Source organism: Eulemur rufifrons, chromosome 19, assembly GCF_041146395.1.
Source record: "Eulemur rufifrons isolate Redbay chromosome 19, OSU_ERuf_1, whole genome shotgun sequence".
Lineage (NCBI taxonomy): Eukaryota > Metazoa > Chordata > Mammalia > Primates > Lemuridae > Eulemur > Eulemur rufifrons.
Genome location: NC_091001.1, coordinates 109,331,015 through 109,354,675, shown reverse-complemented (window position 1 = coordinate 109,354,675; position 23,661 = coordinate 109,331,015). Strand labels below are relative to the sequence as shown.

Below are 23,661 nucleotides of genomic sequence, written 5' to 3'. Positions count from 1 at the left end.
CTCAATTTAAAAAAGAACCAAATATATGAACAGGCTATTCAAAGGAGAAATCTGAATAGCTCACAAAATATAAAGAGATGTTCAAGAAAAATGTAAATGAGAATGAGGAATCACTTTACACTCCTCAGATCGGCAAAAATAAGCCAGCTGGGTAACACCAAGCGTGGCCCGGGACATGGGCATGCAGGAACCCTGAGGCACAAAGCACCCGCAGTGCCGTCCTGGAGAGCTGCTCTAGTGCAGTCCCTGCCGCTGTGACCAGGCAACCCCTTCCTCAGCATGCACCCAGGGAACCCTTACATGGATACCTGAAGGAACACAGGAGGATGTTAACCAGTCCTAGCTATAGTATCAGGGCGATGAAGGCAATCCAGGTAGCTACCACTTGGTGAATGGATAAGCACAACATTAATAGTAAATTCCACAAGTAAATACTCTGCAGGTGCCCCCGGTGAGCTACATACGCAGATACACAGACAGACATGTGTGGCACAATATAGGTAATTCTTAAAAACATGGTACTGAATTTTTAAAAAGTAGTTCTGGCCGGGCGCGGTGGCTCACGCCTGTAATCCTAGCACTCTGGGAGGCCGAGGTGGGCGGATCGTTTGAGCTCAGGAGTTCGAGACCAGCCTGAGCAAGAGCGAGACCCCATCTCTACTAAAAATAGAAAGAAATTATATGGACAGCTAAAAATATATATAGAAAAAATTAGCCGGGCATGGTGGTGCATGCCTGTAGTCCCAGCTACTCGGGAGGCTGAGACAGGAGGATCGCTTGAGCTCAGGAGTTTGAGGTTGCTGTGAGCTAGGCTGACGCCACGGCACTCACTCTAGCCTGGGCAACAGAGTGAGACTCTGTCTCAAAAAAAAAAAAAAAAAAAGTAGTTCTAAGGCAGAATACCATTTTGGTACATTAAAACACAAATAGACAAAATAACACTGTTTATCTTTCAAAGATACACACACATCCAGGCATATACCAACACAGTAGAATGGATGTCTGTGAGGGGAAAGAGAAGGAGAGTGACGAGAATGAAAGAGAAATACAAAAAAATGGGTCTCACATACACCAACGCCAATGACGGAGTACCATAAACTCGACTCTGCAAGTGAGGTTAAAAAAGGATTGCTTTCATCTGGACAAAACATAATCTTGTCTTTCAAACACACACATATCCACTTGAGCCACAGGATTCCAAGAGAAGCAACAAGAGCACATACCTGTGCAGTAAGACACGCCTTTGCAAGTAGCATTAATAGCCTCCTGGCACTTCTTCTGGGCAGTCTCAAACTGACAGTTTTTACAGCAAGGACTGTTCCTATCACTGCAGAAGAAGAGCAGAAGGGACGGTTCAAATGACAGCCCCACATCAAAAACTACGGCTATGTTACAGGGACCTGAAGATCACAGGGCAGACCGCCTGGCTCGCTCACTGCTGCATAATCACACTTCCCTGGTGTTGGAAGCGCCTGCACACACCTCGTCTGTCCCTTCCTAATGTGGATAAGGCAACGTCAATGCTACAGTTTAGTAGAAAAGAGTAAGTGCACACAGTGGTCATCTTTAAAACATCTCAGTGTCCTTGGTTTTCATTTAACTAAATGCGTTAATTAAAAAAAAAAAAAAGCAGGGACCCACAAGTCAATCAATCAATGGCTAAGAAACTAGGCAGCCAGAGCCCTACTCCCTATCAGTATTTACAGAGTTAATGTGCACTGTGCACAATTAAAACTAACTATCCACCGTAAACTAAAGCTTCCCCTTCTACTTCTAAGCCAGGCACTGGTCTACAAGTGGACATAAAAATGGAACTATAGGTAACCTTCTAACTCATAACCAGCTTCCTCTGCAAACAGTATTTTTTTTAATTTTGAGACAGTCTCATTACGTTGTACAGGCCAGTTCTGAACTCGGGCTCAAGTGATCCTCCCTCTCCTCCATCTCCCAAGTAGGTGGGGCTACACACTCACATCACCACACTTGGCTCATTAAATAGCATTTTTTTCTTTTCGTTTTTTTGAGAAAGAGCCTTGCTCTGTCATCTGGGCTTGAGTGCAGTGGTGTGATCACAAATCACTGCAACCTCAAACACTCCTAAGCGATCCTCCCGCCTCAGCCTCCCTAGTAGCTGAGACTACACTTGCACACCATCATGTCTGGCTGATTTTTTTTTTTTTGATAGAGTTTCGCTATGTTACTCAGGCTGGTCTCGAACTCCTGGTCTCAAGCAATCCTCCCATCTTAGCCCCCCAAAGTGCTAGAATTCAGGCATGAGCCATTGCATCCAGCCCACATTCAACAGTATTCTACAACACTATTCTATTATATAGATACAAGATAATTCATCTACATCCCAAGATTGTCATTTGCTTGTTTGCGATATTTTGCTAGTATAAAAGAATGTAGTCATGAACATCCTTGTTAAACCATCTTTCTTGTATGTCTCTGTTTTCTCAAAAAAAGATTTTTTGAACTGTGGGACTGTTGTATCAGAGAGCATGCAGGGTCAAGGATTTGTCACACAATGTCACACTGCTTTCCAAAAAGCATTTTCATGCTGTGAAAAACAAGAGGTAAACGTACACATACACTGTATGCACATATATACCCTCCAGTTAATTTTAAGTCCCTACATGTTCAACGTTGTTATTTGAACACCTTGTCATACCAACTCCCCAAACTCACTACGGGAATATCCTCACCTGCACTGGACACCCTGCTTCAATGTGCAGTCGCTGTTGCAGCAGGTGTCGTTGTTCAGGTACATGATGCCAGGATCACACTCTTCTCCTTCGTCCACCCTCGAATTCCCACACACCTTGTTGCTGCGTTCTTGAAAACATTCCTGGGCCTTACTTTCAATCGTCTTATAGATTGACTGTTTACTGCAGTTTGAAAACATCTTAAGGGAAAAAAGGCCACAAGGACCCAAAATAACATCATAAAAATTAATTTCCATGTAGTATTTGTGCCTCTTTAGGGACAAATTCTTAACGTAAAAACCACCATCAGCGCCACCCTGGAATTGTCAAGGCCATCAGAGTCACCTCCAAATGCCACAGATATGGAACTGAGTGTCTCCCTCTGCAGGGCACTAAATGGCTGCTGGGAACATGGTCAAGGACCTAAAAATTCTTCACATGAAGGCCAGCAAGCTATGCGAGTGCTGAGCCCACACATCCCAGCCAGTACGCTCCAGGGCACAAGCAGTCTAGCAGGAGAGAGCTCAAGAATTCCATCGACTCAAAGCCTTCCCCAACCCCAGGCAAGCCACCGATGCAGTGACATGAGAATTAGGCACAGGCTGTCATCCTCCCAGACAAAATGACTCAGGAGAACAGAAGAGGTTCTGTTTTTGGTTTACTCCATTCTCTTTCCCTGGCTATTTATATGGATGATCCACATTTAAAGTTTTTAAATATTTGAGCTTAGTAAGAGGCATGATATTATACACGGTCCACTAAAAAAAAAAAAAATTAAATCCCAAACTGTTACCTAAACATTTCATGGGTCAGCAAGATTTTAAGTTTCTCTGAGTTTTGCTACAGTTGACCAGTGTCTGAAAGGAAGATCCTAGCTTCTCACCTTGGAGTACAAATGGCCCCCTTTTAAGTTTAAGAATCTTTCCAGGAGCTCTAAAACTGAAGCTATTTTCCAGACCATCTGAAATTATCAGAAAAAGGGTAAGGCCAGGTGTGGTGGCTCATGCCTGTAATCCCAGCACTTTGGGAAGCTGAGGCAGGAATTTTGAGACCAGAATGAGCAAGAGTGAGACCCCATCTCTACTAAAAATAGAAAAATTAGCCAGGTGTGCTGGTGCGTGCCTGTAGTCCCAGCTACTCAGGAGGCTGAGGCAGGAGGATCGCTTGAGCCCAGGAGTTGGAGGTTGCTGTGAGCAAGGCTGACGCCACTGCACTCCAGCCTGGGTGACAGAGTGAGGGCCTGTTGAAAAGAAAGAAGGGGAGAGAGGGAAGAGAAGAGAAAAGGAAAGAAAAGAAAAGGAGAAGGGGTAAGAGGCTTGGAGAAAACCGAGTGTGGTTACTTCTTGGGGCAGGGTCTCCATAGCTCTCTGAAGATGCTAAAATGGATTCACTTTCACGCCAGACAACAATCATGAAGCCCCCGAGAGCAGAGGACAGGATCCTCCAAAGACACCTGTGACCACTGAGTCAGACACCAAAGGAATTACTTTCAGAAAGATAGTGAAGACCTCATCACCCTAAACAGAATTACTAACTGGACTTTTTAAAAATATCTTCCAATTTGTTTTTATAGTTAAGGTGTTTAAGAGGTCTGGTGATTCCAATCTGGGTCTCAGGCAGTTGGAATTTTGGTGGGTTTATTCGTCAGCACTGCAGATCTATGAGCTCCGTTTTATCATTTCACCTCTAGGAGGCTCAGGTCCTAATGAATTAAAATTCACAGTAAAAAGATAAAAAGGCCTCTTCACTAATTTATCAGCTACATCTCCCACATAGCTGTAGCCCCTGGATAGTGCTAAGGAAAAAGGGACAAATCCTCAACTCTAGCATTTAGCTTACATGTTCCCTAAAGACCTGCAGGCCTTCTGTGTGCATCCCCATCGTAAAACCTCCTCTTCCCTCCAGTTTACTGTAACCTCCTTCCTAGGAGGTTACAATCCCAAAGGTCCCATGTTCCTTTTCACTAATGTCATCTTTCCACAGCGAAGCCCACCCATGGCTTCTGCTTTTCAGCGGCTTATCTAGCAGAGTCCTGTCTTTCTAGGTCAAAGAAACTAGAAACTACTTTTGTCCCATAGCCCTTTTCATCTAGTTAAAAACATTTTTATTAGGGAATTCATTTAAATCATAGATTAGAAGATACACATTATCTTCTTACAAGGGGACTGCTACTTGGGAAAACCAAACTATAAAAACATACACTAAATGTGATGTGCTCAGGACAAAATAAGTAAATTGTTCTTCATTGATCTAGACTAGCAGCTCCAGGAAAAAACAGCTCTGCCCAGCCTCCATTCTCATTAGCATGTTCTTACAGGGCCATTCTGAAGGGCCCATAGGGGAAATTCCACTAAGAACTTGTAGCAGAAGAGTGAGCAACATGTATGCTCACTCAGGCAGAGTTTGCAAAGTAAAACATTTTCCCCCAAGGTTCTGACAACCGTCTTCATAACCAAGAAGCAAGTGACCTGTCAATCAGAGGAGCACTGTCCAATATGGTAGCTACTAGCTATATGTGGCCATTTAGATTTTCCCCCCAGTCACAAATTTTACCCTTTCTATTACAGAAGCAATCAAGCACCTATAAAGTGGACAGAATGGCATCGCAAAAGCCCACGCGCCTCAGCAGCTTCGACAACAGTCAACTCGTGGCTTCATGGCTCCTCTATATCCTCTGCTCCTACACTAGTGTTCTAGTTTGCTTTTTTTTTTAAGCTTATTAAGGCATATTTTACATTATTACAAAATTCACTCAAGTGTACAATTCAGTAATTTGTGGTAACTTTACCGAATGGTGAAACCATTGCCATAAATAAGTTTTAGAACATGTCTATCTTCCCAGTAGGGTCCCTCGTGTCCTATTACAGTTAATGCCCATTCCCACTTCCCATCACAGGACATCACTTGTAAATGTAAATAAAACAGAATTAAAAATTCTGTTTCTCAGTCTCTAGCCACATTTCAGTTGCTCCACAGCCACACATGGCTGGTGGCCACTGCGCTGTGCAGAGATGTATGGCATTCCTGTCATCATAGAACATTCTGTTGCACAGCACTGGACTGTAACGAATGGGACTAGAAATGCAGAGGCGACCTTTGAAAAAAGGAGGAAAATTCAACAGGGGCTTTTATAAATTGGAAGAGTGGCCACAAAGGGGTAGGAAAATATTCCTCAGACACGAGTTGTCAAGCAGAGGAACAATAAAAATATAACCCACAAAACAAGAGAGGAAGAGAATGTTTAGACATAAAAACCAAAGAAAATATACATAATAACAAAAAAAAATCAATCAAAAAAGATCACAAAAAAAAAAAGGAGGCAGAAATTTTGAAAAGCAGGGTGTCAGGGCCGGGAAACCCCGCCCCCCTGCCCCCACCCCCCCCACACACACAGCCCGGCTCACAGCGCGTCAGGACGATATTCTCCCTCTCCCCTGATCACACCCAGACTCCTTTAGGGCCTCCCCAACGCAGCAGCACAACTAAAGTTCTCCTCACACTGCCTTACACTGCTTAATTTCAAATAAAATGAAAGAACTAGATATTTATTAATACTTTTAACTTTGAGTTCAGATTCTAAGAGTTAGTCACAGGCAATTCTGAAGTCTCTGAAATTGTTTACAACATCCCAAATCAACCAGTCTACTCTATCAGAAACCCTCAATAGTAAATCGTTCAACTATTTACTTAATGAATATTTAAGTGCCAGGTACTCCTACTAGGCACAGGAGACAGAGCTGTGAACAAGACAAAGGGCTTTCCTACATGAGGCTTCTAGTCTGGCCAACTGTGTTTTATTGCAAAAGTTAGTAAAAATACATAAATTGTGGAGTACTGTAGAGTTAAAACGAATGATAACTTAAAACGAAATGACAGGAAATTTTTAACAAAGTCTAAGCCCACCAGACCTTGAAATCTAGAACTCTAACAAAAACCATTACTATTAGTAATTTTTCTTAGATCCCAATCTGCACATGATTAAGCTTGATAACAGTCCAAATGAGAGCTTTAACCAGATTGACTGATTTATTTATTTTGAGACAGGGTCTCACTCTGTTCAGGCTGGAGTGCAGTGGTGAAATCATAGCTCACTACAACCTCAAACTCCTGGACTCAAGCAATCCTCCTGCCTCAGCCTCCCCAGTAATTTGGGACTACAGGCATGTGCCACCATGTCCTGCTAATTTTTAAAATTTTTTGTAGAGAAGTCGTCTTCCATGTTGTCGAGGCTGGTCACAAACTCCAGGCCTCACATGATTCTCCCACCTCGGCCTCCCACAGTGCTGGGATTACAGGTGTGAACCACCACATCCAGCTGCTTTAGTCAGATTTAGATGGACCACGTTTCACTCCAAAACACACAACCAACTTTCAAGGTATTTTGTAATTTGCAGACTCATCCTTAGGGAAATACCTAGGAATGGAATACTTTTCTCAGCTCTCATTATATCATCACACAGCCTCTTTCTTTCCTAACCACATAAAAAAGCTCCCAAACATACACATACCTTATTGTTTTCATGATCGCCACTCACAGCTATGGGATACATGACGTATTTTCCTCCCTGGTCCTCATTGGGGGCACATTCTGCTAGACCATCTGGATCATGTTCTGCTCCAAAATTGTGTCCCAATTCATGGGTTGTAACCAGGTCAGCTTCCTTAAGGATCATGCAAAGACAACATTATTTCCCAAGATCCACCCATCAGCTACTTTTTTTTTTTTGTCATCATCCTACATCGTGCTTTGACCCTCAGCTACTTTTGCCAACTGGGCCCATGCTGTCTTAAATAGAGAGCTCTAATCAGAGCAACAAAAGAGTAACAACTGGACTATGACTTTTCCTACCCATTACAGAAATTAAACAGAATAAGTAAGAGCTTATTTAGTATTATCAAATAGTATCAAAAGGACTAATTTAAATTAATTTAAGAAAACAGAACTTATATACTGGAAGATTCATAACAAAATACCAAACATTGGCCATTCCAACCGTATACTGTCTGGTGCTGATCAGTCCAACAGCTAACTGTAGTTATCTGTCAAGGCCTTCCCACCTGCCCCTCATCCCAACCACATTGCTGTTAAAATCTAAAGCAGCTTAAAAAGGGGTGAAAAAATAAGACAACTAAGGAAGAAGAAAATAATGTTTTATTATCTCAGTGACTGAATTCACATTCACTAACAATCTTAATGATGTAAAAGATTTGGTTTACTTAGAATCCACTTGCAGAACTGTACTTAATCTATCAGATCATCACATTATTTCTATGTGAATAAGAATAAATTCAACCACAAAAAGATAGGATTTTTTTCCATATTTATCTGAATAAAATAAAAGCTACAAACATAAAATTCCTGATCTTTTTTCCTGAGGAGGGGGGAAAAAAATCACTCCATGAAACTTGAAAAAAATATTTCACATGTCATTTGTCTATACAAGAAGAGTCTTTCTACATGTTTATATTAAAACAATAGTGGAGAAAAACTTAAATTTTTAGCAAAAAGCACTCAAATTCCAAATGTATAATGCAGAGAAGTAATTCCTAACTGTGCTTAGGAAAAATTCATTAGCAGATTTGCTAATGACATTGTAAAATATCTCAAAGATTTCAAAGCAAATTTATTTTTTGGTCTATGTATTTTTTAAGAGAAAAATTCTGGAAGACCAAGGAAAATATATCATGAAATCAAACGATTAAGTTGTAACACCAAAAAACTAAAGGCACAGGCAAAGAAAGACATAATTTTGGAAATTAAAAGTTTCCCTAGGCCGGGCGCGGTGGCTCACGCCTGTAATCCTAGCACTCTGGGAGGCCGAGGTGGGCGGATCGTTTGAGCTCAGGAGTTCGAGACCAGCCTGAGCAAGAGCGAGACCCCATCTCTACTAAAAATAGAAAGAAATTATATGGACAGCCAAAAATATATATAGAAAAAATTAGCCGGGCATGGTGGCACATGCCTGTAGTCCCAGCTACTCGGGAGGCTGAGACAGGAGGATCGCTTGAGCTCAGGAGTTTGAGGTTGCTGTGAGCTAGGCTAACGCCACAGCACTCACTCTAGCCTGGGCAACAGAGTGAGACTCTGTCTCAAAAAAAAAAAAAAAAAAAAAGTTTCCCTAAAACCGATTAGTGTCTTTTCCTTCTCTCACACCACTTTACACTGTTGCTGAGGGTTTGTTTTGCTGCTGTGGGTTTGTTTTCTAAAGAATCAGGGTCTAACTACCTTGGCCAGGCTGCAGTGCAGTGGCTATTAACAGGTACCATCACAACATACTACAGACTCAAACTGCTGGCCTCAAGTGATCCTCCTGCCTCAGCATCCAGAGTAGCTGGGACTATAGGCAAGTACCCCCAAGCCTGGCTGTTCCTGTTTCTTAATCACCCAAAGTCCAAAGTTTATATTAGGGTTCACTCATTGTGTTGTACATTCTGAGTTTTGACAAATGCCTAATGTCTTACGTCCACTGTAAGATACTATAGTATCTTACAGATTATTTGCACTGCCCTAAAAATCCCCTGCGCTCTATCCGTTCATCTCTTCTTCCCCCAACCACTGATCATTTGTAAAGCCTCCATAGTTTTGCCCTTTCCAGAATGTTATATATTTTCAATCATACAGTATGTAGCCTTTCAGACTTGCTTCTTTCACTTAGTGGTATTCCTTTAAGCTTCCTGGCTTGACAGCTTTTTGTTTTTATTTTGTTTGTTTTTTGTTTTTCCAATGTCTGTAAATCCCTTCATCTTCCCAAACCCACTGAAGAATTGGTCACATCACAAACAACCCCTCCTCCCCTTCATAAAAAGGGAAGTGAAGCATATTATAAAAAGATCTAGAATTTGATTACCAAAGAACAGTTAAGATGAAATGTTACAACCCTGTAGAAAGAATAGGGCAGAAGAAAGAAAGGAACAGAGAAAGAAAAAATTAATTACTAAAGAGTAAGAATATTGGCATTTCCTCCTGGACTGCAAAAATGTAAAGGAAGATAGGTCACAGGCTGGGAGAAAATATTTACAAAAAACACATCTCATAAAAGACTGCTATCCAAAATATACCAAGAGGCTGGGCGTAGCACCTCATGCCTATAAACCTAGCACTTTGAGAGGCCGAGGTGGGAGGATCACTTGAGGCCAGTAGTTTGATACCAGCCTGAGCAATATAATAAGACTCCATCTCTACAAAAAATAGAAAAAGATTAGCTAGGTGTGGTGGTGCACACCTGTAGTCCCAGCTGCTCCAGAGGCCGAGGCAAGAGAATTGCCTGAGTTCAGGAATTTGAGGTTGCAGTGAGCTGTGATGATGCCACTGCACTCTAGCCTAGGCAAGAGAATAAGACCCCATCTCAAGAAAAAAAAAAAAATTACAAAGAACTCATAAAACTCAACAATAAGAAAATGAACAACTCAATTTAAAAATAGATAAAAGATCAGAACAGATGCCTCCAAAGATATACAGACAGGAAACAAGCAAATGAAAAAATGTTTGATATCATATGCCGTTAGGGAACTGCAAATTAAAATGACAAGATATGACTAGTAGCCTATCAGAACGTATAAATCCAAAACACTGACAACACAATTCTGACAAGGACATGGAGCAACAGGAACTCTCATTCATTGCTTGTGGGAATACAAAATGTTACAGCCACGCTGGAAAACAGTTTGGCAGTTTCTTACAAAGCTAAACACACCTTTACCCCACTATCCAGCAATCAAGCTCCTTGGTATTTACCCAAACAAGTTGAAAACTGAGGTCCACACAAAAACCTCCTCAAGAATGTTTCTAGCCGCTAATTCATAATTTCCGAAACTTGGGAGCAACCAAGGTTTCCTTCAGTTGGTGAATGGATAAACTGTGGCACATCCAGACATGCAGACGTTTTCTTTCTCGTCCTTTCTCCAACAAAGGAAGAGAACCATCTTGAAACTATGAGGTGACAAGCATGAGGACAAAGGCGTTGTGCTTAGAATAGCTGAGTGAAAGTTGAGAGCTGCTATACCACCTGGGGAATGCTATCCCTGAACTTCTTGTTGACCAAGACAAAGAAACCCCTAATGTAAGCCACTGTTTACTGATTTTCTGTTATTTATAGCCAAACACGTTTCTAACAGATATATCTGGGCAAAAACAAGATCCTAAGATATTCCAGAAGGGAAAAAACAGGTGACACACAAAGGATAGGGACTCAGAACGGCTTCAGAATCCTCAATAGCTACATGAACACTAGAAGACAACAGAGAACTAAGAATAGACCCAGCAAAACTATCAATCAAGTTTAAGAGTGGAATAAAGACATTTTCAGATATGTAAAATCCCACGAATATGCACCTCATGTACCTTTTCTTAGGAAGTTCCTGGAGGATATACTACACCAGTATGATGGTATAAATCAAGAAAGAAGACGACATGGGGTCCCCGAAATGAGAGTGCGGGATGCCTCAGAGTGACAGCTGTGCTGCAGGACTAGGAGACAAGGAGCCCTGAGAGAAGCTTCAGGTCGGAGGGCTCCAGGAAAAGCAAAATCCTCATGTCTCAAAAGAAGGCTGACAAGTCATTTCAATATTATTCTCTATAAGTTTAATTTTCTTATTTCCCACCAAAAAAAAGTGTATTTTATTTAGGCAGAAATAAAAACAGTATGCATTACCTTTTTAAGAAAATACCCACATAAATATACAATGACTGAGTTTCTACTACAATGTACTCCAAACTATCCTTTTAAAAAATAAAAGAACATACCTTTGTAAGGATGGTTTTGCCGTAATTCTTTGTGCTGGTCAAACCACTATTCAAATAGATATTTTTCTTCCCAACTGGACTATAATAAGCTAAAAGCAAAAGGAAACAGAGACAAACTGCTTATAAAATACAGAACTATAACATAATCCAATCAACTTACTATTCTAGCGTCATATGCACACAACAAATGGAAAAACTCACCCTTTGGACAAACACCTCCATGACTGTTTGCTCTGGGAGAACCAACATAAGCTAGTCCAAGAGTTCCCATGTCAAAATCTTGATATGTGAAAAGATGTGCCAGGCAGACTTTAGATGCCTCCTCAGCTATATCAAAGCTAAATTGCTAAAAAAAAAAAAAAAAAAAAAAAGAAAGAAAAGCATTATTAATTAGATTAACAATTACATCACACTAAAAGATGTTTTAACTAAATACTACAGAAGAAAACCACGACTGACTGCAGTTCTGCACCAGCAACCATAACCCTGTGCAGTGTGTTGCTCACTCCCTGGGTGTCTCACCCGCCTGCACAGGGGAGAGGCACATGCTTTCATCTGGCAGGGGGCAAAAAGGGAGGAGCTGGGGAGCTTTTTCCAGCTGTTCCGAACTCACTCACTGCTCCTCTGAGGACTGCGCTGAAGACATACCAGCCCAAGCACCGGAGATGCCCCAATTCTGCCAGGGGATCGCAGCACCCCATAGCAAAGCAGATTCAAGGATTCTATTGGTTTTACAGGAATTTTCATTTAAAATTTTTTTTGGTTTCATAATATATATATAAAAGTTATAAACTTATAGGAAAGTACATATACCTAATTTTATGTTACTAAAATAAAGATTTTAAATCCATTGAAATCAACACTGTGGGTTTGTGGGGTTTTTTTTCTTAATTTAAAAGGAAATTAAGAGGTTTTACTTCTTGTGGAGACTTGAGAATGTGAATCTACACTTAAAGAGATAATATGATTAGAACATTTCCAGAAAAAAAGTCACCAGACTGAATACTGCATTATCTGTTCAAAAAAGATTATCAGTCCAGCTCCTCCCTTTTTGCCCCCTGCCAGATGAAAGCATGTGCCTCTCCCCTGTGCAGGCGGGTGAGACACCCAGGGAGTGGGCAACGCTCTGCACAGGGTTATGGTTGCTGGTGCAGAACTGCAGTCAGTCGTGGTTTTCTTCTGCAAAATTTAGTTAAAAGTGTTTTAAAACCAAAATTCATATATTATGTATTACCTTAAAAACCTCTACCATGACAATCCAGAGGCTCTAATTTTAAAACTTTGTATTTATTTTTTATTTTTTTTTGAGACAGGGGCTTACTATGTTGCCTACAAGGGCCTTGAACTCCTGGGCTCAAGCTATCCTTTTGCCTCAAGTGCCTCATGTAACTGGAACTATAGGTGCACACTACCATGGTAGCCAAACCCTGATTTTTATAATGCTTAAAATAAGAGGTCAGAGAACCCTGTATGAGTAATGAAGTATGGCTACACTGGGAATTTTGACAATTCCGTGGTAACAGAGTGTGGCTTCTGGGAATATTCTAGGGAAGAGAACGGGAGAGGAGCATCTGTAAACGTAAGGCATTCTCCCCTCTGGTTCCTCCCCTTACATGGGCTGCCTGGAGGCCCATAGGAAAGCAGGGAGGTGCAGTCGTTCAGCTGTTCTAGGAGTCAGAAGACCTGGCTGCTCAATACTTCCTCTGCCATTACTAGTTGCATAACTAACCACAGGCAAGTCATTTAACTTTTTTGTTATGGACTCGCCACCCCAAAATTCATACGCTGAAGTCCTAACCCCAAGGAGTACCTCAGAATATGACTGTTTGGAAAGAGGCCCCTTAAAGAGGTAATCAAAGTAAAATAAGATCATGTGGGTGGGCCCTAATCCAATATGGCCGGTGTCTTTATGAGGAGATCAGGACACAGACACACACAGAGGGAAGGACCATGTGAATGTGAAGACACAAGGAAAAGACAGCATCTTCATACCAACGAGAGAGGCATCAGAATAAACAAACCCCGTAACACCTTGATCTTGCACTTCTGGCCTCAAGAACTGTGAGAAAATAAATTTCTATTGTGTAAGCCCCCCTGGCCAGTGGTATTTTGTTATGGCAGTAGAGATGACTAATACACTTGCTGATCCTCTTTTTAAGACTAATGGTGGCCGGGCGCGGTGGCTCACGCCTGTAATCCTAGCACTCTGGGAGGCCGAGGCGGGTGGATCGCTCGAGGTCAGGAGTTCGAGACCAGCCTGAGCAAGAGCGAGACCCCGTCTCTACTAAAAATAGAAAGAAATTATATGGACAACTAAAAATCTATATAGAAAAAATTAGCCGGGCATAGTGGCGCATGCCTGTAGTCCCAGCTACTCGGGAGGCTGAGGCAGTAGGATCGCTTAAGCCCAGGAGTCTGAGGTTGCTGTGAGCTAAAGCTGACGCCACGGCACCCACTCTAGCCCGGGCAACAAAGTGAGACTCTGTCTCAACAACAAAAAAAAAAAAGACTAATGGTGCTATCCCAATGATCTGCTCTCAGGGTGGTAAGCAGATCAAATTAGGTAAGGTATGTCGGAATATATTATACAGATACTGCACATTGTGGTTTTCAATCTGGATAAAGAGTGGATAATACCCTTTAATTCCATTCAAGCTTTTAAAACTTGATTTCAGCCTCATGAGACCCTAAAACAGAGAATCCTATGCCTGGACTAACCCATGGAAACAAGATAAATAAAAGTATTGTTCTTTTTTTTTTTTTTTTTTTTGAGACAGAGTCTTGCTTTGTTGCCTGGGCTAGAGTGCTGTGGCGTCAGCCTAGCTCACAGCAACCTCAAATTCCTGGGCTCAAGCGATCATCCTGCCTCAGCCTCCTGTGTAGCTGGGACTACAGGCATGTGCCACCATGCTCAACTAATTTTTTCTATATATTTTTAGTTGTCCAGCTAATTTCTATTTTTAGTAGAGACAGGGTCTCACTCTTGCTCAGGCTGGTCTTGAACTCCTGACCTTGAGCGATCCTCCCGCCTCAGCCTCCCAGAGTGCTAGGATTACAGGTGTGAGCCACCACGCCCGGCCAAGTGTTGTTCTAAGCTGCCAAATTTGCGGTAATTTGTTAGAGCAGCAACAGGAAACTAGACATCAACACAATAAAGGTAAAAACTATCACTTCATAGAAGGTCATTTTACAACAAAACAATAGTACACACAAACTCAAGACATTTGAATCATGTGGCAGTATCCTGTTATATGCGCGATTCCATACAACATAGAATGGGTAAGTTAACTATCTTTAGATTCATTACCAGACTAAAAACACAAAAATTTAAAAATCCTTTAGAGACCTTTCAGATCTCCAAGTTATATTTCTACTCTCCAATACATGTTCCTAGCCTGTTTTAAAATCACTGCCCTAGGGGATAAACTGATAAACTTCAGAGACCCAAGCTAACAAGACAGGGTGCAAAAAATCTATATATTGGGTATCCATGTTATTTTCTAGAGAGGATCCACTACCTCACTAGATTCTCAAAGACTAGGAAGCATTGCTTTATAGTATTTTTCTTTTTCACAGTTTTTTTGATATTTGCTGTCTGCCCTACTACAGGGGATGGTGGTCACCGTTGGATCAGCTGGGGGTTGGGGGACTGCTCCTGGTTTTCCATAATCATTTTTATAATACTATGCTCCTTCATTAATGCATAGAATTCATGTATTAGAAATCACAAAGTGTGAACAGCACCATACCCAGGATTCCACAACTTACCTCTAGCAACATCTTCACATCCCAAGCATCCTTTTCTTCATTTGGGTAACTTTTTGCCATATTATAGTGCCTTTCACCAGGTTTTACTTCTTGTGGAGACTTGAGAATGCGAATCTATACTTAAAGAGATAATATACTTAGAACACTTCTAAAAAAAATCATAAGACTGAATACTGAATTATTTTATCTGTTCAAAAAAAGACTATCATTCCAGAAAAAATGTTCTAAAACCAAAATTCATAAATTTTTTAGCTCTAACAGTTAATGTTTAACAAACTGAGAAACATATGGTATGGAAAACATGTATGTTCATGAATTATTTATAAAGTTATAAATGCACTCCTAAATTTTCATATCCCCTATATTTAAGAAAATGATTAACTTGGGTTACATGAGCCTAAAATATTTATTACAACTACAGTGAACAATTTGGAAAAGAATGAAAAAATGCACATCACTTTGTGCACCACAAGAATAAAAGATTGTAATAGGGGTTTCTCTTTGTACATGCATTTCAGACAAAATTATATTAAACTTCCTACAGGGCCGGGCGCGGTGGCTCACGCCTGTAATCCTAGCACTCTGGGAGGCCGAGGTGGGCGGATCGTTTGAGCTCAGGAGTTCGAGACCAGCCTGAGCAAGAGCGAGACCCCATCTCTACTAAAAATAGAAAGAAATTATATGGACAGCTAAAAATATATATAGAAAAAATTAGCCGGGCATGGTGGTGCATGCCTGTAGTCCCAGCTACTCGGGAGGCTGAGACAGGAGGATCGCTTGAGCTCAGGAGTTTGAGGTTGCTGTGAGCTAGGCTGACGCCACGGCACTCACTCTAGCCTGGGCAACAGAGTGAGACTCTGTCTCAAAAAAAAAAAAAACTTCCTACAAAGAAAAAAGGTAACAAAGCCTTAGTGAGTTTGAGATAAAGAAGAAAGCCATCCTCAGCTCAGTGGTGTCTGGATGTCTCTCTTCCTGCCTGCCTGCTGAGAGGGCCCATCCTGATCTCCTCTGCCACTGTGTGGCAAGCTGACTGCGGGATGGGCTCTGTAGTTCTGGTGTTGGGTGGTCAAGGGCAATTCTGGGGTTCCCTTGGAAGCCCACCATGACTGCACATCTAAACCACATCCTCTAATCCATCTTTTATCAGATGTAAAGAAACTGATGTTTTTATGTCTTATATTACTCCTGTGTTCTTCAATTGGTTCTAAGTTCCTAAAGCAAAAAGGAACTTTATTTATAAGTCCCCTAAAACTTGAACAAGATGCAGCTATCTTAAAACAAGTGAGGCACCTTTATTTATATCAATATGGAATAATCTCCACCACACTGTGAAATGAAAAAGCAAAGTGCAAAAGAGTTCAGCATACCACCATTGTGTCAAATACAAACATACATACACACACTGTACATGCATACAACATGTCTGGGAAGACACATTTAAACTAGTGATGTATGAATGTCTTTGGGAGAAGGCACTGGTTTGACAATGGACAAAGGTTGCAGAGACTTACTTTTCACTGGTTTTTGTACCATGTGTATATATTACCTATCCAATAACAACTTAAAAAAGAAAATGCAAACAGCAAAAGAGAACAAGAAAGGAAAAATAATTCTCTTAGTTTTACACAAGTACTATCAAAGTTTAACATTTATAAGCATGGTGCATGATTTCAAAGGTTAAAAAAAAAACCTCTATATTCTATATTGCATACAGAACCTGTAAGAATATGGTTTAGTACAAAACGCCTGGAAAAAAATTGATAATGATTTATATAATTTACATACCAAAATGTCTATCTGCCCAAAGCAATACCCAATGTCAGGCAGTATCTTTAATTATTCTTAGCAATTTGAAACAACTTTTGCCACGAGACATAATTAAGATGACATCAATACATCATTGCTGGACATACTCTATTATGGAGGTATTTAGGGAAAAAAGACTTAATGGTTCTGTATATATAGATGCCTCGCAAAAGTACACGGTATTTTTGAGGAAATTTTCTGACTAAGGATTCAACAGTATGTACTAGAATTCTAATTAAAGACTTAAAGCATAATTACAGGGGGAAAAACACTACAGGGAATGAAAGGGCCATAAACTCAGAGAAGCGAGAGAGGATGGTGGCATTAAAAGACTTTCTGCCTAAAATGAGCCTAAGGACAGAAAACTTCATAATATACAATTAATATCAAAAATACTGCACAACTTATTACAAAAAAATTGGCATTTGAGAATATTTATCATTCATGTTGAAAACAAGGTTTTTGGGTTTTGAATACAAGTGACAAATATTTACCTCATATAACTGAGTAATATAAGCGATATCTATTGATAAATACCTGCTCGATCTGTATTCCATAGCCTTTAAAGCCCGCATTGTCCCATGAAGTGTTCCGATAGATGTCATCAACTCTGTCAATTAGCTCTATCTGTGTGCATAAAAAAAGACATTATATAGCTCTTTACCACTCTTTGCAATTTAATATAAAATCTATAGGAATAAAAACTGTTCAGAGAAAATGCCATTGTAAAAGTTTCTTCTATTACAAAAACTAGCATTAAAATATTACTCTTTATCACACGGACATCTCTAACAAATTAGTCCTAGCCCTTAGCCTCAAACTTAAAGTGTTGTTAACAGAATAAAGTAATAGTACAGTTTATCCCAAATTTCAGGTAATAAACAGCATATAGAACCAAAATAACAAGTAACAGGCTTTTTAAAAACTACCATCCCAGTCAACTATAAAACATGAAATTTAAAAGTCAATCAATTTACCTAAAATACAGGTGACCCTTGAACATGGGTTTGAACTGCATGAGTCCACTTACATGTGGATTTTCTTCTGCCTCTGCCACCCCAAGACAGCAAGACCAACCCCCTTCCTCCTCTTCCTCAGCCTACTCAATAAGGATGAAGACTTTTAAAATGATCCACTTCCACTAATGAATAGTAAACATATTTTCTCTTCCTTATGATTTTCTTAACAACATTTGCTTCTAATTTACTTTATTCTGAGAATACAGTATATAAAACATATAACAAACAAAACAGGTGTTAATCAACTGGCTTGCTATTGGCCGGGCTTCCAATCAACAGTAGACTATTAATACTTAAGCTCTGGAGGGAGTCAAAAGTTATACACAGATTTTTGACCACACAGAGGGGTCAATGCCCTCAAGCCCAGGGTTGTTCAAGAGTCAACTATATTCCCTTCTAAGAAGTATTCCACCTTCACTCTATCTCTTGGCAAGTACCTCAAATGCCTTCCCCAGAAACAGGTAGAAGGCAGTGTAGACAACTGCTAACCTCATTCCTCCACCCTCACCCCGCAAAGTTCAGCACAGACAAATGGGTAAAAAGAGGGCCAGAATGAACGAGCTCATTTCAGCAAATCCCATCACGTTCCCTGATTTGGGAAGACTGGGGTAAGAGGGATGGCATAACCCCCAAGGACTACATGAGAAAGAACAAAATGCTAATTACCTATCTTTTCCTCAAAGAGAATATTTTACTGTTCAAAAACTGGGTTCATAAGGTTTGTCCCAGCAACTGTGAAGCAAGTCATAGGTCTAAGAAACTGCTCTTTGCTTATAAGTAACTGTAAGAAATGCAATTTTTAAGACTAGACCTCTGATTATAATATTTGTGATGTAATGAACAAAGAAGTAAAATAAGAGGAGCCCCTTAAAACAAAACCCAGATCAAGAGAAAAGCTTTTTCCAAGAAAGAATCCTTCTTACTTAGAAACAAGAATTACAATCATCCTCATAATAAATTCACTTGACATGGAAGGGAACGGAAAGAAGGGTGAGGGCGTGTATGAATAAAATGGAGAGAATGGGAAAGGCAGGGCACTAGGCTCTTGGTTCATGAATAGATGCATTCTCTTTTATTCCCTCATTTTGGTCAGTGCCAACTTACCATGACAAATGAGATCATACTAGCAAAAAATGTCAATGAAAAATGATTCCCTTGACTTTAAAAAAATAATAGTTAATGCTTAAAAATCCAGTATCAACATTACTTAAATCATTCCTTCATATCTCTGCCCTAGATTAATTATGACCATGAAAGTCTCATATATTTCACATAGTTAAAGTCCAATGATTAGCTCTTTAACATGAATAAAACTGACCTTCTTCTCTGAAATACATATAAAAGCAAAAAAGTACAAGCAGATTTATACAAATACTTATTTTTTTTTTTATTCTAGAGCATACATCCACACATGTGACATCACAGGTTCACTGCCATCACAGCAGTGATGATTTTAAAGAGCTCACTTGTATAAAGAAGGACGGATCACATTAAAACCTCTCCCCAAACCTAATATGCATAAAAATTCTTATGTGTAGAAAATATTAGTTCAAAGGTAAAACGGGTTTTCATAACTTTGAAACTATAATTTTCATATAGTAATATAAAAACCTCAGAGAACAGCCTTCAACATTCTAGGAAAATAACAGCATCTGGAATAGATCTGCTTTCATTAAGTTTCAAATTATCACAGCCTCCTCTTAAATGGAATTTACCCACCCACATGAATTTTCTGTCCAATCATTTTATCAAATATCAAATACTTACTAAGTAATTTGTAGTTGTACTCTCTTCCCCTCTGCCCATGTATTTATAAAAGCGATGATCAGCTACCACCAATAATTTACATGTGTTCTTCATGGGATTTGGATCAGCTCTTCTCTTCACCCGATGAACAAGCTCTAATATGAATTTGTATGCACTATTAAATCAAAATTCATCAAAACAAGGAGTTTTTTATAGTAACACTTTAAATCTAGTATATTTTTGAAACAAATATTATTTGAGCTTAGTATCCTTAACAAAAAAACAATTTAGAGGAAGACAGAAAACTAAAATGTAATACGTAGTTTTAAAATTGCAGAATTCAGCTGGGTGCGGCGGCCCACGCCTGTGATCCTAGCACTCTGAGAGGCTGAGGCAGGAGGATTGCTTGAGGCCAGGAGTTCAAGACCAGCCTGAGCAAAATTGAAACCCCCATCTCTACAAAAAAATAGAAAAATTAGCAGGTGTGGTGGTGCACGCTTATAGTCCCAGCTACTCAGGAAGCTGAGGCAGAAGAACTGCTTGAGCCCAGGAGTATGAGGTTGCAGTGAGCTGACACCCCACTGCACTCTATCCCAGGTGACTGTCTCAAAAAAAAATAAAAAATAAATAAAAATTGTAGAATTCAAAACAAAGGAACAGTACCTCCTTAATTTTTAAAATATGGAAACTTTAAGAAGTGCTTAACAGATTAAAACGATCACCTATTATCTGGGCTATGAAGCCATCAGTCATTTTCTTCTAGAAAAAGTTTCTGAATTAACCAAAGTAACAGTACAAATGTCAACATCAGACATTAAAAATTAGTTTGTATTAACAGGACATCTCTCTAATCAAATTGTTTCAGATTCTTTATTTATATATTAAAATGCTAGTAATATTTTCTAAGGTCTTCAAAAATGAGAACATCTTCAAGATGGTTATATGTTTTGTAAATGACCCTAAATATTGTAAGCTCTAGTTCTGTTTAATAAATAAATGACCTTAAATAGATCTGTCCCAAGACAGATAACGTTCTTGTGGTTCATAGATCTCTCTTGCTACCAACTAATTTCTTATAAACTTGCAAGACTGCCTTTCAACAGTATTACTCTGTCACTTCTAAATACCTGCAAGGATATTTTCCCTCATATCATTCAACTTCCCTTTCACCCAATCTTTTTAAAAGTTCAATCTTTACTGTTCCCATTAATCACTAATATTTTCAACTCTTACACTACAGACAAAAGAATTAGAGTTTCTGGAACAAAATCTATTTTCAAGCCAAATTAACTAAAGTTAGTTGATAATCCCCGACAGTTGAAATATGCTTGTTTCTTATTTGGAACATATTTTAAGTCTTACCTTCAGGGGGCTCTCTGTCTAATAGCCCTTTTGGAATCAACTCTTCATTATCCACTTTTAAATAACCACACACTTTTGGAGACTCCAAACGTGAAACATTCTTGATATCTTCAGACTTATAAACTAACATTCTTTTGTCTCTGGTATCATTAACAAATCTCCAAAGTGGCTAAAATAGAAAATATATATGACTGAGATGCAAAAATAAGAATTCCTAAATACTAAATTTTTCCAACACTCTTTGCTACTTCTTAGATAACATTCATTTCTAAGTAAATTGACTAGCATTTTATCCAAAATAAATCATTTCTATCATGTGGAGTTCCTATGCTGGTAAATACATAGACTATTCAATTCACTCTGATGATTTTATCTGTATATGAAAAAAGCACTGCATACTTTGCATAAGTTATGAAATCTTTAAGAGGATCCAGAAGAGAAAAATGTGTATCCTTTTCCATTCATTCATACAAAAATATCTAATGCCTACTGTATACTAGCACTGTTATAGGTGATAGTGATATAGCAACAACAGTTGGGTTTCTATTCATGTGGCATATTCATTACGGTTTCCTTAACATTCAGGTATTTGACACCTTTTTGCCATGCTAGGTTTTATTGCACAGGAAAGAACAAACATATTTTTATGAAAGAAAACTCAAAACTTGCAACAATATACCTGAAACTTACTGGTTTCAGAGAATTTTTTTTAAAAATCTGCCTGTATAATGTTGCAAGGACAGACTAAATCATAACTAATATACTCCAATGGTTACCCCAAGTCAAAAGGATGTTTCTGTTTTTTCAAAACGGAATTCTTCTCTGTAACAACACTGGTCTCATCAGAACCAGGAAGCTTGTGGGGAACGTACAAAAAAAGATATTTACATTTCTCTATCAGGGAAATGCAAATCAAAACCACAATGAGACACCACTTCATACTGTCTAGGATGGTTATAATCAAAGACCTCTCTTAGCCAGTGAGGGTGTGGAGAAATCCAGAACCCTCGTAGACACTGTTGAGAATGGAAAGTGGTACAGTCACTTTAGAAAACAGTCTGGCAGGTCTTCAAAGGTTAAAAATAGAGAAACCATTTGACCCAGCAATTCTGCTCCTACTACATACCCAAGAGAAATGAAAACACATGCCCATATGAAAACTTATTCACAAATGTTCACAGAGCCATTGTTAGTAATAGCCAAAAAGTAGAAACAATCCAAATGTCCATCAACTGAGAATGAATAAACAAAATGTGGTCTATCCATACAATGTAGAAGTACTGATACGTGCTACAACATGGATGAACCTTGAAAACATTAATCTAAGTGAAAGAAGCAACACACAAAAGACCACATATTATATAATTCCATTTATATGAAATGACCAAAACAGGCAAATCTAAAGTGGACAGCAGGGAGGAAAGGGAGAAGAATGGCTAAAAAGTACAGGGTTTTTTTTTTGGGGGGGGGGTCATAAAAATGTTCTAAAATTGTGGTGGTCTTTGTAGAACTCTATGAATATCCTACTACAAAAACTATAAAATTGTATACATTAAATGGGTGAATAGTACTGTGTATGAATTATATCTCCATCAAGCTGTTAAATACACACACACAAACACACACATACATCCCTTCTTTTGTAATTCATATATGAGGTAGATTTAAGAAATAATGGTTCTAGAATCTCAAGACTAGCAGAGACCTCAAAAGTTAACCAACCCAACTCCTGGGCTATAAAAATCTTCCACATTTAGTAAAGCTCATTTGGTCTATGAATAGAAGAGAAAAATTTTTTCTTTGGGGCCAAACATTTCTAAATTCACACAGATTGTTTCCTAGTATGGCCAGGCTAGCATAGAAAAAGACAGGCTTGGGATGAGAGAAACCTGAGTTCAAACCTCAACCTAACCTCACTATGTGCCTTGGACAAGTAAGTTAACCTGAGCATAACTTCTCTCTTTAGGTAAGGGAGTGATAATACCTAACTTGAAGATTATGTAAGATAATAATCTAGTTATATCTTAAGATTTCAAAAGAAAGGTAACTGTTAATAACAGCAGCTAATCCTATTATCACCATTACTAATAAGCTGCTGGAAAAAACATCATCTGATGAATAACTAAATAAAAGGCAGGAATCTTAACTGGATCCTGGATTAGAAAACAAACAAAAAAACCTATGAAGGAGATTTTGAGGATGACTACAGATTCTGACTACAGATTATTAGATAATACTGTAGAATTATTTACTCTTCCTCAGGTATGTTACTTTTATTATGGCTATGTAAAAGAATGCCTTTATTCTTAGGAAATGCACATTGAAGTACTCAGGTGTGAAGTGTCTTCATGTATGCAACTGATTTTCAAATGATTCAGGACAAAGGTGAGAGAGAGAAAAACATGTGACATCCATTACATTAGCAGTTGATTAAGGGTTACAGGGTATTTTTTTAAGCTTTCTGTAGATTTGAACATTTTCAAAACAAAAAGTTGGCGAGAAAAAAGTTATC

At 39.1% G+C, this 23,661-nt stretch overlaps 1 protein-coding gene across 1 annotated transcript in view; it reads right to left on the bottom strand.

Moving 5' to 3' along the window:
- Positions 1-23,661, bottom strand: part of ADAM17 (ADAM metallopeptidase domain 17) — a 55,409-nt gene that overhangs the window by 12,174 nt on the left and 19,574 nt on the right. Inside the window, exons 5-13 of the mRNA XM_069495268.1 lie at positions 21,150-21,318; positions 19,809-19,942; positions 17,560-17,649; positions 15,217-15,330; positions 11,650-11,794; positions 11,449-11,537; positions 7,214-7,366; positions 2,706-2,905; positions 1,224-1,327 (exon numbers count right to left, since the gene is read on the bottom strand). Coding sequence (XP_069351369.1) covers positions 1,224-1,327; positions 2,706-2,905; positions 7,214-7,366; positions 11,449-11,537; positions 11,650-11,794; positions 15,217-15,330; positions 17,560-17,649; positions 19,809-19,942; positions 21,150-21,318 — 1,198 coding nt within the window. The remainder of the gene's footprint in view (positions 1-1,223; positions 1,328-2,705; positions 2,906-7,213; positions 7,367-11,448; positions 11,538-11,649; positions 11,795-15,216; positions 15,331-17,559; positions 17,650-19,808; positions 19,943-21,149; positions 21,319-23,661) is intronic.